The sequence below is a fragment of the Poecilia formosa genome, unplaced genomic scaffold, assembly GCF_000485575.1.
Source record: "Poecilia formosa unplaced genomic scaffold, Poecilia_formosa-5.1.2 Scaffold37, whole genome shotgun sequence".
NCBI lineage: Eukaryota > Metazoa > Chordata > Actinopteri > Cyprinodontiformes > Poeciliidae > Poecilia > Poecilia formosa.
The window spans coordinates 1,657,737-1,671,994 of NW_006799976.1; the positions used below are offsets into that span (position 1 = coordinate 1,657,737).

General features: G+C 43.4%; 1 protein-coding gene across 1 annotated transcript in view; it reads left to right on the forward strand.

The window, feature by feature from the left end:
* Positions 1-14,258, forward strand: part of carmil3 (capping protein regulator and myosin 1 linker 3) — a 41,605-nt gene continuing 27,347 nt past the window's right edge. Inside the window, 10 exon segments of the mRNA XM_007550787.2 lie at positions 1-318; positions 5,383-5,477; positions 8,844-8,894; positions 9,013-9,072; positions 9,769-9,890; positions 10,318-10,412; positions 10,725-10,795; positions 10,924-10,997; positions 11,076-11,151; positions 13,540-13,628. Coding sequence (XP_007550849.2) covers positions 261-318; positions 5,383-5,477; positions 8,844-8,894; positions 9,013-9,072; positions 9,769-9,890; positions 10,318-10,412; positions 10,725-10,795; positions 10,924-10,997; positions 11,076-11,151; positions 13,540-13,628 — 791 coding nt within the window. The 5' untranslated portion in view covers positions 1-260.

The window sequence follows — 14,258 nt, forward strand, 5'->3', positions numbered from 1 at the left end:
ACCATTATTCATCCCTCCACCACCTCCCCTTTCTCTTACATCCCAGTCTCCCCAGGTTCTCTTCCAGGAAGCGGCCAGTCGGATGCTCTGCTGGAATGCCTGGGAGAGAGAGCATCCTCACTGTCCGCTGAAAGAGAGAGAGAGAGAGAGAGAGAGAGAGAGGGAGGGAGGGAGGGCAGGAGAGAAAGAGAGAGAGAGGTCCAGCGGGGAAGAGGTGGAGGAGAGAGGAAGCGGGGTGGCGGTAGGAGAGAGGAGCAGACATGGCTTCTAAAGAGATCTCAGCCTTTGGTTTCGTCAGTGTGACCAAGGATATGACAGGTGGGTCCTCTCCGTTGTTTAGCTCCTGAAATGATGCCCGCGTGCGGCCGGGGCGCGCGTGCTGTCAGTTCTCGGGATGCTTTTTTCCTCCCCTCCGCGCGGCTGTCGGAGGCTGAAACCGAGCCGACGCATCGGATGCTCGTCATGAGCTACACCTTCATGTTTTGTCCCGAAGCTTTCCGGGGCTGGCTGTTTCATTATCAGGGCATGGGGAAGTAATAATTGATGTGACGGCGAATCGTTCACAGCGTATAAGACAGATGATGCTTTTCTTTAAGTGAGCCCTTCTTACAGGATGAGGCAGTAGGAAAAAAAATTATAATAATAATAAAACAACAAGCCTTAGGCCAGAGAGGGGGGAAAAAAGGGGCGTTGTGGAAATTACGGTTTGCACTCCTGGATGTTGTTCCCCTGCACGTTTTTACTGATGCATTTTTTCCAGTGCGATTTTCCATTGTAGCCGCATGTCTCTGTAGTAATGGGCGTTATTTCTATTTTTGCGACTCGTTTATGTTTGTTTCTTGCACGCAAAGTGCAGAAAAGAGGGTCCTGACAGAGCAGATGTTCACCGTACCTCACCAAGAAGAAGAAGAAGAAAGGGATATTTAAAAATAAAAATGCATACCCTGGACAAACCAAGCGGGGGCACACAGGATGCACAAATATTTATTTCTGTCCTCGTCAAACAGCAACAGCTTACATATGTCAAAGTCACAGCTCCGCTCGGATTTCAGTGCTATTGCGCACACGCGCACTCTCGCGCGCGCAGCCTGCACACATGCTCCGGGTGGCAGGGACTCTGCTGCTGAGTTAATTACTCGTAATGGCTCTATTAGGCGCTCTGTGATGATTAATCCGGTTGAATCCCCGCTCCCGCGTTCAGTCACCTGCCGGGCTGCACCGCCCCCTGCAGCCCCGCCTGCGCTCTCTGTCAGGAGAGGCACCTGGTGGCCTGCGGACCCGCACAAGGTCACCGGGAAGCAGCTAAAGTTACAAATATGGATGGACTCTTTGTACCGAGGTGCCGTGAACAGAGAGTAATGCGTGTATTACGGGAGATCTTTTTTTTTTTTGTACTCTATGTGTACATGCTTTAAAGTAACAGTTTAAATATTGCTTTCACTAAAAGTTTTAATTGTACCTCAACTGAATATATCTAAATACATTGTCTTACACTGAGTGAACTAGTTTTAAATGAAGAACCCTGAAGAGCTGCAGTATGTAATTGTTATAAAAATATGTTTTTGTTGTTGTTTTTTATTATTCTTGTATTGATATGTCTTTATTTATTTATTTATTTATTTATTTATTTATTTTTATCAGGGGAAGTTATATGGTTTACACAAGTTGAAATTAGCTGAGCATTTGTGGCGGATTGTAGCAAATCATGTAGCAAGGGGGAGGGTGTGAGCAACACATACATGAGGATGGTTCATAGCTCTAAGGCCTTCCTCCTGGCTCTGATTGGTTGTTTCTGACTGAGTGGTGTATTTCTGTAGATAGCAGTAGGATCTCAGAGGAGCTTGATCTTTTTTCACAGATTTTCTGTCACGTTATTATGGCAATTTTAACTAATATGTTAAAAACAACTTTTTTTACACTGACGCTTTGATTGATCTCTAAATAGTTCTATAGAGTAAAGGTAAGTGTGTAATTTATATTTCTCTGTCCTGAATTGGATGGATGGATGGATGGATGGATGGATGGATGGATGGATGGATGGATGGATGGATGGATGNGGATGGATGGATGGATGGATGGATGGATGGATGGATGGATGGATGGATGGATGGATGGAGTATAAAGTTGCTGTACATAGACAGAGGGATGTTGGATCCTGTCTCATGCTCGTTCTCTTCCACTTATCTCACAAGGTTTTCGTCTTTAGCAGCTGTAATGATCAATTTTATAACCCAAATCAACCATTTGTAAATTGATTTGGCCACATGTTTCAGATCGTAATCCTGCTGAAAGATCCAGTGGAAGAAACAAGGAGAATTTTAAAAACTTGGCTGGTATTTCAAAAAAGGTTGCCGCGCCATGCACTCTCACGAGGTTTTCAGTGACATTGAAAAAGAAACTTTTACTGGACATGCATGGGAAACTTTCCCCACACATTATTTCTTGATTTTACACCAAACCTCTCAGGAGTGTTTGTTGCCTCAAAGTTTGATCTTTGTTACAACCTCCTGCAGAGGTTAGCAAACTTAGCATATTTTTCTGACATGCCTTCCAGACGACCAATGTAGAGTGTATCTACTGGTTGTCATGGAGACTTAGTGACCCTAAGATGCCACTCTTTGCTGCAGATTTCTCACTGTGAGGTTTTTTATTTATTTATTTATTTATTTTATTTTGCATCCTGCTCACTTTGTGTGATGGCAAGATATGTCCTGACCCAACGCAGTGGCCTGTTGCTGAAAGACGAGCCTCTGAGTTATATCATATTTATCCTCCAGGGAAATTCGTAAATTACTAATTAGAAGTCAATATATAGTCGGTTCAGCTACATTTATTTCAATTAGATCGTTCGCAGTAGCAACAATTGTTCCTCTTGCGGTGGGACATTTTTACCCACTGAATAAATCACCCCAAGTTAAAGTATGCATTTTTTCCGGTAAGATTATTCTACTGCAATAAAAGATGTACTCATCTTAAGATTTATGTTATCTTTCCTAGGGACGCCAACAGATTCATCCGCATCAGTGTGTATACGTACATAAAGCAGATGACAAAGCAGAGTAGGAAAACGCAGAGTGCAGTATACTCTGCAGGAAATGGGATAAAGTTCTTGATGCAAAACATCAACAATGCTTTTCTTCCCAAAGACTCATTATGCGCCTGAAAGACTTGGCTGTTTCTCAGACTGCATGGACTTCAGAGCCAAATCCCAGAGCCTCCAGCTTTGCTATCGATTTCCTCATAAACTCGTCAGTCGGGATGCTGAGCAGCTACTGTAATTGAGACTCTGAATCATGTAATTCCTTCCAGCGAAAGTGTGCTTCTGTGAAAGCGTGCGGCTGCTGTGTGCGCTCCCGCCCTCCCGGTGAGTAAAGACGCCGGGCTTGGAGCGGCAGGTCATGTGAGCTGAGTATGTACGATCCAGACCGTGGCGCCGCTGGCTGACGGAATCGGTTCCCTGTGAATCATGAATGGTGACTTTCTTGAGGTGTCATGTTTGCCCTTTGACCGAGAAAACAAATTTAATGCATATCCAGAAAGTTTTTCTTTTTTAAAAAAAGAAAAAAGAAACTCACTATCCTCTTAGGCCTTCGCCATGTCTGTGGCATTATGCTTATTATTTAGTCAGACATGAATCTTGAAAATTTAATCTTTACCCAAAAATTTGCAGCTACTTTGTGTTTTGCAGAAAAGCCAGAGCCGGTCCAAGGCATAAACAAACTAAGCCAATTCTTGGGGCCACCAGAACAGCTGGCTGTCTCTTAGGCTGGACAATAAATTAATAACAATATATATGTCATGGTAGAGATGTGAATGTTCAACAGTTTCACAGAACTCTGATCCAGATTTGCTTGTCAATGACCACCCAAATATTAGCGAAGCTACAACTGGCTCATTCACTGTGACCAAGTCGTAAACTCAAAATCCGACCTTTCTCCAGTCTGTGAATGCACCACATTAGGGGCTGCTAGTTCAAGGTTACAGAAACACTCTTCGGCGTAGATGCTGTTACTGAGAGAAGAAGACTGGCTCAGAGATGTAAGAAGCTACAAGAAAGGAAAATGCATTTGGAGGAAGAGATTACATTACATTACAGGAATGTAGTACATTTCAGCTAAATCTATTAGTGTGAAGGTCTATTATGTGCTGCATCTTTCAAGCTTTTTCTGTCTGGGAATGGACTAGATTTTGAATTGTTGGCCATTTTAAACGTCCTCTATATTACGCGCAAACATAAAACACCAGACAGAATGTCACATATACAACGACTCTGAATTTCATCTTGTACCATCACATTGTCCCTTTATTTGTATTTGGCCCAGATGTTTTAGCCTTAAGTGTGTAAGCTTTTAGTTTTCTAAATGTTTTTAGCCAAGTATTCCTGTGGGCAATCCGGCTGAATTAAAACCAGCGAGTGAAGAAAGCAGAGTCTTCAAATAATCCTGCACAGTAAACGTTATGTCTCATTTTCTGCTCATCAGAAATAATACTGCTGCTGTTGGAAACGCAAGTGTCTTTACAGTGTAGACGCTGCGTTAGTACTAGACACTGAGGTGATTTAGCAAATATAAATGCAGACATAATTTGTGTATGCATCGGAAAGATTGAAAGATCGCATGGTTTAACTGTTTTAGACATTTTGTCACGTTTCGGCCACAATCGTCCGTATGTTGTTATGGAGTTTTATTTGATAGGCCAATACAAAGTAAGTATAATGGCGATGTATAGCGAGGCATTATGCATAGTTTTAATTTTTTACAAATTAAAATCTGGAAAGTCTTGCATGCATTGGTATCCAGTGCCTGTGAGTCAACCAGACTGGAAGGAGATCATATGTGAACAGTCATTTTCAAATTTTGCTAAAAATTGTAAACTCCTTACAGGTCTGGACTTTGACTGGGCCATTCTAATCCACAGCGATGCTCTGGTCTGAACTCTTTCTACTGTAAATGTAGCTGTGTGTGTTGTATTGGTGGAAGGTGAACGTCTATCCCCAGTCACAAATCTTTTGCAGCCTCTAACAGCTTTTCTTCCAGGACTGCTCTTTATTTATCACCAACCAACTCAGCTTTCCTGACTCTGTGGAGTGTTGGTTTTATTCCATTTTAGTCTTGTGATCTCATATTTAGTGACTTCTAAAGCCAATTGGTTACCATTGATTTGATTTAGGGGAGTCAGATTAAAAGGGGCTGAATACAAAGTGCATGCCACACTTAACAACCACACCCCACAGGTACGTGTTGGCCGACATCTGCTAAAATACTTTAAAAAATGTCATTGCAACTGTATAAATGTACCAAATATGGAGTTTATCTCACACTAATTGTCTAATGAGTCAAAATTTTAACAATATATTTGTTTGTTTCTTTGTTTTACTGACAGAGAGTATCCGGAAGATTATCGACAAATCATCCATTAAGTTCATTTGTAGCATTAAGCTTGACACCAAAAACGGCAAAACAGAGGACAGGATTCTGGTAAGCTGCCTTTCTTCTCCCATCTGCACCGACTTAATGGGCCTTTTCTTTTAACTCTTGTTGTCTGAAGCCGAGCAGCATTACCCCACCACATATATACCATGCATGTTCTGCGTCTTTGAAGTCCGGTCCTGCTGGGTCTCTGTCAAAGTGCTGATAGCCACGCCGGCATTATAGCAGCTCCTCGCAGTTTACCAGCCAGAGCAAGCGCCTTGCTTCTCCGGTCAGATGCTAACTGCATTAGGGCCGGTGTCCCACATCAGCGGGCGCTGTTGGCAGCCTGGCAGGATAAATATTGGATCTGCAGCGTCTGTGGAAGCGCCTATGGATCCCCTCTGTGTCTGTGAGGCACAAAGTGGAAGCAGTGGGGGTGCTTAGCAGCCTTTGATTCTGGGGTCCTTTCATCAGAGAATATGGGGCAGAGAAGGAAATCTCTGCTGGAGCGAGGGGAAGCTGAGCCAGCTATCCAAATAAAATCTGGGGCAGCTATCCTCTCACACCGCGGAACCAGAACTCGGACCGGACCGAGGATGAATGCCGCCTTTTTTGCGAGATGCGGTCCTCCTCCTCCGCCTTGCAGGGCGAGGTGGAAGGACGTCCGCGGGCATAGCGCAGACACACACGGCACACAGAGGCGTTTTACTGCGGCACAATCAGAGCTGCTTCCCTCCTGTTTATCGGGGACTCATGTTGCTTCTTCAATCCTTCCTTGAGCAAATGAGCTTCTTCGTCTTGGCAGCTCAAAGCTTCACTCAACGGACGCTTTAATGAATCATCGTGTGGCGAGAATGGGCAGTTGGGAGAGTTTTGGCGTGCATAGCCTTTGATATTCAGACTCTTTGATTTGTGTATCTGCCAAAAAAAAAACACACAAAAAAAAACATCTTTCCCCGTAATCTCTTTCCAATCCCTGTCTCATTTACTGTTTCCTCTCAAAAGCTAAACTGGAAGGCGAAGAGTTCTCACTCCTGCTGGGCGCACACAGAAGACAGAAGAAAAAACAAAAAGAGAGACTGGAGGTTGATCAAATGCACTGACCTGGCATTTGGCACAGGAAAAGGAAGGATAAATGTGTTTATATTTCATTAAGATAGGGAGTTTTAAGGAAGGTAGGACGCCAACTAGCCAGCTTGTGGAGTGGGTGCGTGTTTCAGGATGGGATCAGTGGTTCCCCTCCATCACCACAAGTCACGTTAATTCATTTCTGACACAAGCTTCCTCTGAACATTCAGACCAAAAAAGAAGAAGATTAGAATATCAGTCCGGCAGCAGAGTTTTACAACGTCATAAGCATGACGAACGTACGCTCTCTCTTTTGATGCAAAACGCTCAGATAAGAGTCTCTCTCGCCTGCTGCCTCAGCATGATTTACCTCTATTTACTCGTACGCACTCTCTTAACAGCGCGCTGTAACCCAGACTCATCACCGTAATGTGATCCAATCTGGTCTTTCTAATCAACTCCTTCAGACAGCCTTTGAAGCGAGCCGCAGATTCCTCCCCTCCCGCCTCCCGCCGCTCCAGCCTCACCCCACTCAGCGCTCCTTCTCTCCATCTCACAGGCACATTTTGCTGTGTGGGTGTAAAAGGGCTGTCAGTGCACGCTTCAGACAGACCCGTGTCAAGCTCCTCTCAACGAAAAAACAAGAGAGCAGAGCAGGAGAACACTAAACTTAATTACCGCTCTTCGCCGGGGATAGACAACGTGGGGTCGATTTGGGTGTGGGTCGGCATGCTTTGTCCTCCAGTGGGGGGGTAGATAGGGTGTTTTAAGCGGGGGACCATCCGAGAGAATAGAGTAAATGATTGGGAGCGACGGAGCAGAAGAGGAGAAGAGACGTAGCAGAGGGCAGGACTCAGGGGCTGGCGGAGAGCAGCAAAATGCCAAAGAATCACTCCCCTTTGTTTGCCTTGATGAAGCGAGACACACTGACTTTATTCTTTTGGAAAGGTGTGTTTGCAAATATAGAAGCTCCGTCTCTCAGAGGCTTGATCGCATTTGGCCCGGAGGGTTCATTACGCAAATGTGTTTCGCAGAAGTCTTCCGTCAATAGCTGCAGACCTCCAAGCCTCATTATTTCCATGGCCAAGCAGCTTCAGTCACCGTCAGATGCGGTGATGTAAACCTGCTGCCACTGGACTCCAGAGCAGTGGAGATGTGTTCTCTGGACAAATAACCAATCACGCCTCTCTGTCTGGCAATCTAAGGGATGGGTCTGAATCTGTGAAAACGACTCTTGCCTGACTTGCTTGTCTCAAGGTGAAAGGTTTGGTTCAGGAGGGATAATCCTGTTTCTTGGACTCTTGGTTCCAGTGAAAAGACGTCTTAATGCTTCAGCAAACCAAGGCATCTTATACCACTTTATGCTTTGGAAATAGTTAGAAGATGGTGACAGCCTGATTGTGCACCAGTCCGCAAACCAAGGTCCAGTAAGGCATGGATGAGTGAGTTTGCAGTGAAGAACCTGACTGGTCAGCAGTCCTGACCTCGACCCGATCCGGCGTTTTTGGGGTGAATTGGAGTGGAAACTGCGAGCCGTCTCATCTAACATCGATTAGTATCGAAACCTGGTTATAGGTCTTCCAAGAGGAGTTGCAGCTGTTACTGCAGCAAGCAGTGAGCCAGACACCCAATTAAAGTCTTTGTAATAAGAATGAGCCGTCATTAAAGTTCATATGTTTGTTTATTGGCAAGCAGCACAATACGCTTGGCGATGTAGTGTATATCCTGAAGCTCATGAATGCCTCTGCAAGGCACAGAGGAGCTTCGGTCATTCATACAGATGGAGGAGCAAGTTGTGTTCTTCCACGTACACACTCTATAAATTTGCATTGATCTAAAAACAGTAATCTGGCATCCTGACACTGCATAATCAGATTTACTATTTTTAGCACAAATGCATTGACTTGACGGTTGGAGGAAGACGGGGGTTTTTTTCAGTTCTGATTTTTTATTTTTTTTTTTCTTAGTTCTTCCCTGGGGAGAAAAACACAAATCAAATTTGGTCACTGTTCCCACCAGGGGTGGCTTTTCTCAAAATAAACTCACGTGCCACTTTTTGGTTGCCTGCAGCAAAATCAACGTAAAGTTTAAAGAATCACATCCGGTCTTTGCAGCAGTGTGTAAAAACTAAAATACTGTAAGGCTTCGCCGTTTCTCAGCCTGCAACACAAGACGTTCAAGTGTCACTGACATTGCAGGGCTTTTAGCTGGATCGATACAAGAGCATATGCTTCCCATCATTACCATGGAAACTCCTCGGACCGTTTCCTCCCTGTGGGGAGCGTGAATGTGCAGCGAACCTTTCCACAATCTTCATTCAATCTGATTTGCTATATTTCTTCTTTTGTTTTTTGTTTTTGTAAGGTCCTCGCAACATGGCGTCTCTATTTCCTGGCTCCAAAGATTCCAGCTAAGGTGCTTCTTACTGTTTTCTCAAATAAATGTTCAGTGGGAGGTCTTTTTTTTTTTTTTTTTTTTTTTTAGCTCCATTTCCAACCGGAGTCATTACTTTCTGAAATGTATCTGACAACAGGTAGAAACCACTTTCAACTTCTTGGAGATTCGAGCTTTGAATTCTCACCCTGATCACCAGGTGAGTGAACCATTCTCTGCTTTTTTTCTCTCTCTCTCTCCTCACATTACTGCCACTGCTGTTTGTGTCTGTGTTCACACTCTTACATCACGCTGGCCTTCAAGGCAGAACTACGTCAGTTACCTGGAAAGGAGAGACTTCTTTGTATTTTTTGCTGAGGAATGTGATTAAACGGGGTTTTTTTATTATTATTTCTTCATTTGCTTCCAAATTTAGTGATTTTTTTGCGGGGTTTTTTATGATGTAAAGTGGAACGTCTCGTTCCATAAAGTCTCAGCTCATTCCTGAGGCTGAGTGCTTGATGGTTGATTTTTAGACTCCACTCAGGAGGGATGGTGGGGCGAAGAGTGAAAGAGCTGTTTTGACAGGCAGCAAGCAGCGCAGTGTGCAGTGTCGTGTGAAAAGTGTTAAAATGTTTATAATATTTCCATTGTAACTTGCTAAAGAATAAGTAATGAAAATGTTCTGGTTTGTCGGTGCTGAGTGAAAGACAAGGAAGAGCTTACAAATCGTACACGGATTCTCACAGCTGGACGTGGCTCGAGATTTGGGATTGTTGGAAAAAAAAAAAAAAAAAAACCTGAAACAAATCCAGACCTGAAACCAAAAAATTTAATTAAAAAAAACTGTTCTTTTTAATTATGTTCACTGCATTTCTGTTTTTCCCGCATTTTTTTTTTCTTTTTTTTTGTGCAGGTTATTATAGACACAGACAAGACCGGTTACACCCTGAGGTTCGAGTCCCGCGAACACCTCAATCATGTGGTCAGCCATATTAATTTCGCCCTGTCCCGAATATTCAACAACTCCATCTTTGCGTAAGTGCTCCCGTCCTGAAAGAGAAAATCTGAGCTAGTCGTCACCAGACGTGGGTTGGACAGAGACTCCCACAGAATGAGAAACTGTGGTCACTGATACTTCTACCCAAAATATGTGTGACCCATAGACTAATCAAGGAAAAATAATAACACAAATCAGAGAATAACCGCTCAGATTAAAGAACAAAAATGTATATACACCTGAATTGGTGCATCTCTAATCGTTGGGGCTGGGAGATATTGGCAGTTTTGAAACTGTGACTTTTCAAAACCGGAGTATGTCTCAATACCAGCCCATGCCTAGTCACCACACGTCTGCGCATCGTTTGATATATCAGAGCACTGAAGACGCATGACCTTTATTTGCACAATTATCAAAAAGATAGACGAGCCCATACAGTATCTGTGTTTCTTTGTGTGCCGGCAGCCCGTCCATCTGTCACTCAGACAGCGACCTTTCGGAGGGCAGCAGGAAGTATTCGCCCAGCTCGGAGACTTCAGTGGAAACCCAGAGGGCCTGTGGTAAATAGAGACATTATCATCAAGCGGCAGAATTTGCACACAGGCAAAAAAACCCGTGGAGCCGCACACACGGCGACGCGAGCACGTGTTTGGCAGGCTCGAGAGGAAGCTGGCAGACGCATGCTTCAGCAACGCTCTCCCAGATGTTCTCTTTAAAGCCGCTGCCTAAATGAAAGATTGATAATTGGGACGAATGTTTGCGTGTGCATTTTCTCCTTTATGGCTGAAAGAAGCAGCTGTTCACATCATTCCTCATTCTTTTTTCTTTTGCTGCTCTCTCTTGTTTGTTTTCCTCCCGCCTGCCTCCCTCAGGAGGCTTCTCAGAGACCTACGCTGCTCTGTGCGACTATAATGGCATCAGCTGCAAGGAGGAAGTGCAGTGGGTAAGAGCTGTGGGACTGTGTCGGTGCCACTGTGAGTGCTTTTAGTATTACATACTGTATGGCGCCGAGCGCAAAATGAGTGGTCATACATTGCAGAAAAAGAGGCTCACGGGTAAAATTGCTCCTAGGATGTGGACACTATCTATCACTCCCAGGACAGCCGAGAGTTTAACCTGCTGGACTTCAGCCACTTGGAGAGCAGGTCGGTGACAAAAGATGACCGAGAGCTTTAGACTCTAAAAGTACGACGCTCCGTTTACGCCGTTTTCGTCTTTTCCAGGGATTTGGCGGTGATTGTTGCATCCATGGCATATAACACCTGGTTCACCAAACTGTACTGCAGAGACCTTCGCATAGTAAGTGTGTTAGAGTTCAGCTGCATTCAGCTGTTTTAATATTCATAGGTCAATCAATCTTATATATAACCTTTAAAATAAGTCGATGCTCCTTCTCCAGGGAGTGATTTCTGTTACAGGGAAAGTTGATTTTTGCGCATTTCTGTCAGGATTACATTTTTATTTAACGTCAATGCAAAGAGGGCGACTTGCACCTGGGTTCACATTGGGCGCTCTGGGTTTCTCCCAAAGACCAGAAACATGACCAGCTGCATTTCCACTCACCATAAAATTGTGCAAATTGGGAAAAAAAAATAATAATTATTTGCTTAATGGAAATATTGAAAAAACTCAGGTTTTTCTATAAAAGGTAGTTGGGTTAGTATGATAGATGTATTTCGCAAAACTGCAATAGGAACACGTTTCTCGCATCACATGATCACGTGATCAACAGTTGGGTGTTACTACTGACACAAACAACAGAAATGACAGCAGGAAGTAGTCTAATTTGTGATTTGTTGTTTGTTTTTTTTAACAATGTGCAGCTGGCTCCACCAGAGCTTTCGCAGCACCGCTCAGTTCAGAAAAAGTTCTCTGTCATTCAAACGTGTTGAATCCATAGCTCTTGTGTAAAATCACAGGCTGCAATTTCCCCAAAGCGCTGCATACGAAGTCGCTTCCAGCCACAAGGGGCTTGACGCTCAAACACCTGAATAATACGCCGACGTCTCCTCTGATTGGCTGATAGATGAAGAAAGCTAACGCTACGTCTGAGTTACGAACATAACATCATGTTTACATCAGTCACTGCCATGATTTTTAAGGACTTATCGTGTGAAAAAACAAATTCACACCAGAATCTTATTTAATGGAAATACCGCAATAGGAAAAAAAATTTTTTTGACATTATCAGAATATAGGCAAAGATTTTTGCACATTTGTAATGGAAACACAGCCACTTTTAAATTAATTGCTCTTTCTAAATTGCCCTGACGTGTCAATGCGGTTGTTTGTCTCTGAGTTGCCCTGTGACAGACTGGCGACATGTCCAGGGCAAACCCAGCCTTACACCCTTAAATAAGGGCAAAAATGCTTTCTGTGGTTAGAGTCTAAGCCTGGGTCTCTGCCTAGTGCATTTAGTAGACCTTGAAGTATTGTGCTGTTCCAACCAGAAGGAAACAGAGAGTTTTGTTTGGAATATTCTCACTCTGAGAAGGTAAAAAGCGGTTTGAGACTCTTAACAATTCTGCTTCGGCCTTGGTGCGACATCATGCTCTGAAAACACGTGGCAGAAACACCCATTTCTACTTCAGAGAGCTGAGACAGCAATGGACCGACTATCTGACCCAAGGTAGAGGAGGACAGATCGATCCAAGACATTGATAACACCGATAACAAGTTGGTATCAGTATCGGATCGATACTAGCGTGGTAAGATTGACACCTTAGCTTCAGATTCCATCTTGAAATTTTATTTTAATTTGTGTTGCAGTGTCTCAACGCTACCTCAAAAAATGATTTTGATTTGATTTGCTCTCGAATCATAATTTTATTTATTTAGGAAAAAATGTGCAGAAACTTTGTTTTTTTCTGTTTAAAATGTTCTAAAAGTAATTTGTAGACTGATATAAACTCTGTCCAAATTAAATCCTAGGTTTTAACAAAGTCATTAAAGAAACAACACCTGCAAGTTAATGACACATCAAACCAAAAATAATTTTAAAAAAGTATCACTACCAGTATTGGTATTGCTACTTTTAAGATACGTTTTAAAAATCAATTTCAGTTCTGCTCTGAATGACAAAGCAGCCATGACGCATTGGAGCAGCAGAGTTACCTCTGTTAGCAAACAGCAGCTGTGACCAAAGGCTGACGGTCCTTTCAGCCAAGGGAATCGGGGCCAAGAGAGCTGGCAGAACCTGGAGCAAGAGCCCAGGCTGGTTCTGAGGAAGCAAACGCCGTCCGACCCACCTGGAGTTCCTCCAGTCCCGTCCTGTGATGAGACAGTCGTCTGGCATCAGGACGCGTCTGATCTCCAGGCCTTCCTCTGTTTGAACTCCTCTTCTGAATTCTTCCGGACTTTTCTTCCATTTGAGACGAGTATTTAAAAATAAAAATACAAATTGCGTGCAGGAACTCGATTACCTTCCCCGAGGGAAAAACATAAATCTTTTGATAGAGTTGAATGTTTCTTCATAGAATAGACAGATGAAACACGTTTGAGCATAACGAGGTCACTTCCTCCAGGTGCTGTAAAGATTTCAACCTTTTAAAATACGTTTATCAAGATTCACACGTGCTTTTCGCTATCTTACGTGAGCTTAAATGTCTCCACTGAATTTCCAGTGTTTCTGGCGTATCTCTCTGAACCCGGTTTAAGGGATTTGCTCTTTTTATATCTTACCAACAGGGGTCGGAGGTCACTGAGCAGGTCCTGCACACGGTCAGCAAATCTTCCAGCCTCGAGGAGATCACTCTGGAGAATGCCGGCTTGAAATCGTGAGTTGCTCTTTTCAAACCGTGTTCACTTTGCCGAGTATCACGGATTATTCTGAAGATGTAAAGTTTGTGTTGTGGGCTTTTCAATGACATTCGTTCACCAGGCAGTAGGAGTCTGTCGACCCACGCAAGTGGCTTCAAAACAGACTTCAGAAGTTTACGCTTCTGTTAGAATGCTTCTGTTTATTCACAAATCATTTTTATTCTTTAGCCCAGTTACTAGCAGGATGTCAGAATGTTATTCCTGGTCAAATCTGGGTACTGAGGATTCTTCCCGCAGTCCAGAACCATTGATGACCATTCTGAACCGCTTGTGTCTTGGTGCGATCGACCGTGTGTTTTATTTAGTCCTACAGTTGTTTGCTCAAATTTGTGAAACAGCTATTTTGGAAGTTACGGGTGCAGCCATTTGTTCCACTCCTTTCTGAAACTTAATTTTTTTCCATTGCTTTGTTTTGTGTTTTTATGATTTGGAGTTCATGTCAGAGAAAATGAAGTAATTTGAATGTGTTAGAAGTTGTGTTTTTCCTATTATATGTTTATAAATCAAACATCTCAGCAAATGAATTGATTCAATCAATTAAAACTATTCTGATTTGTGTGTGTGTGTGTGTGTGTGTGTGTGTGTGT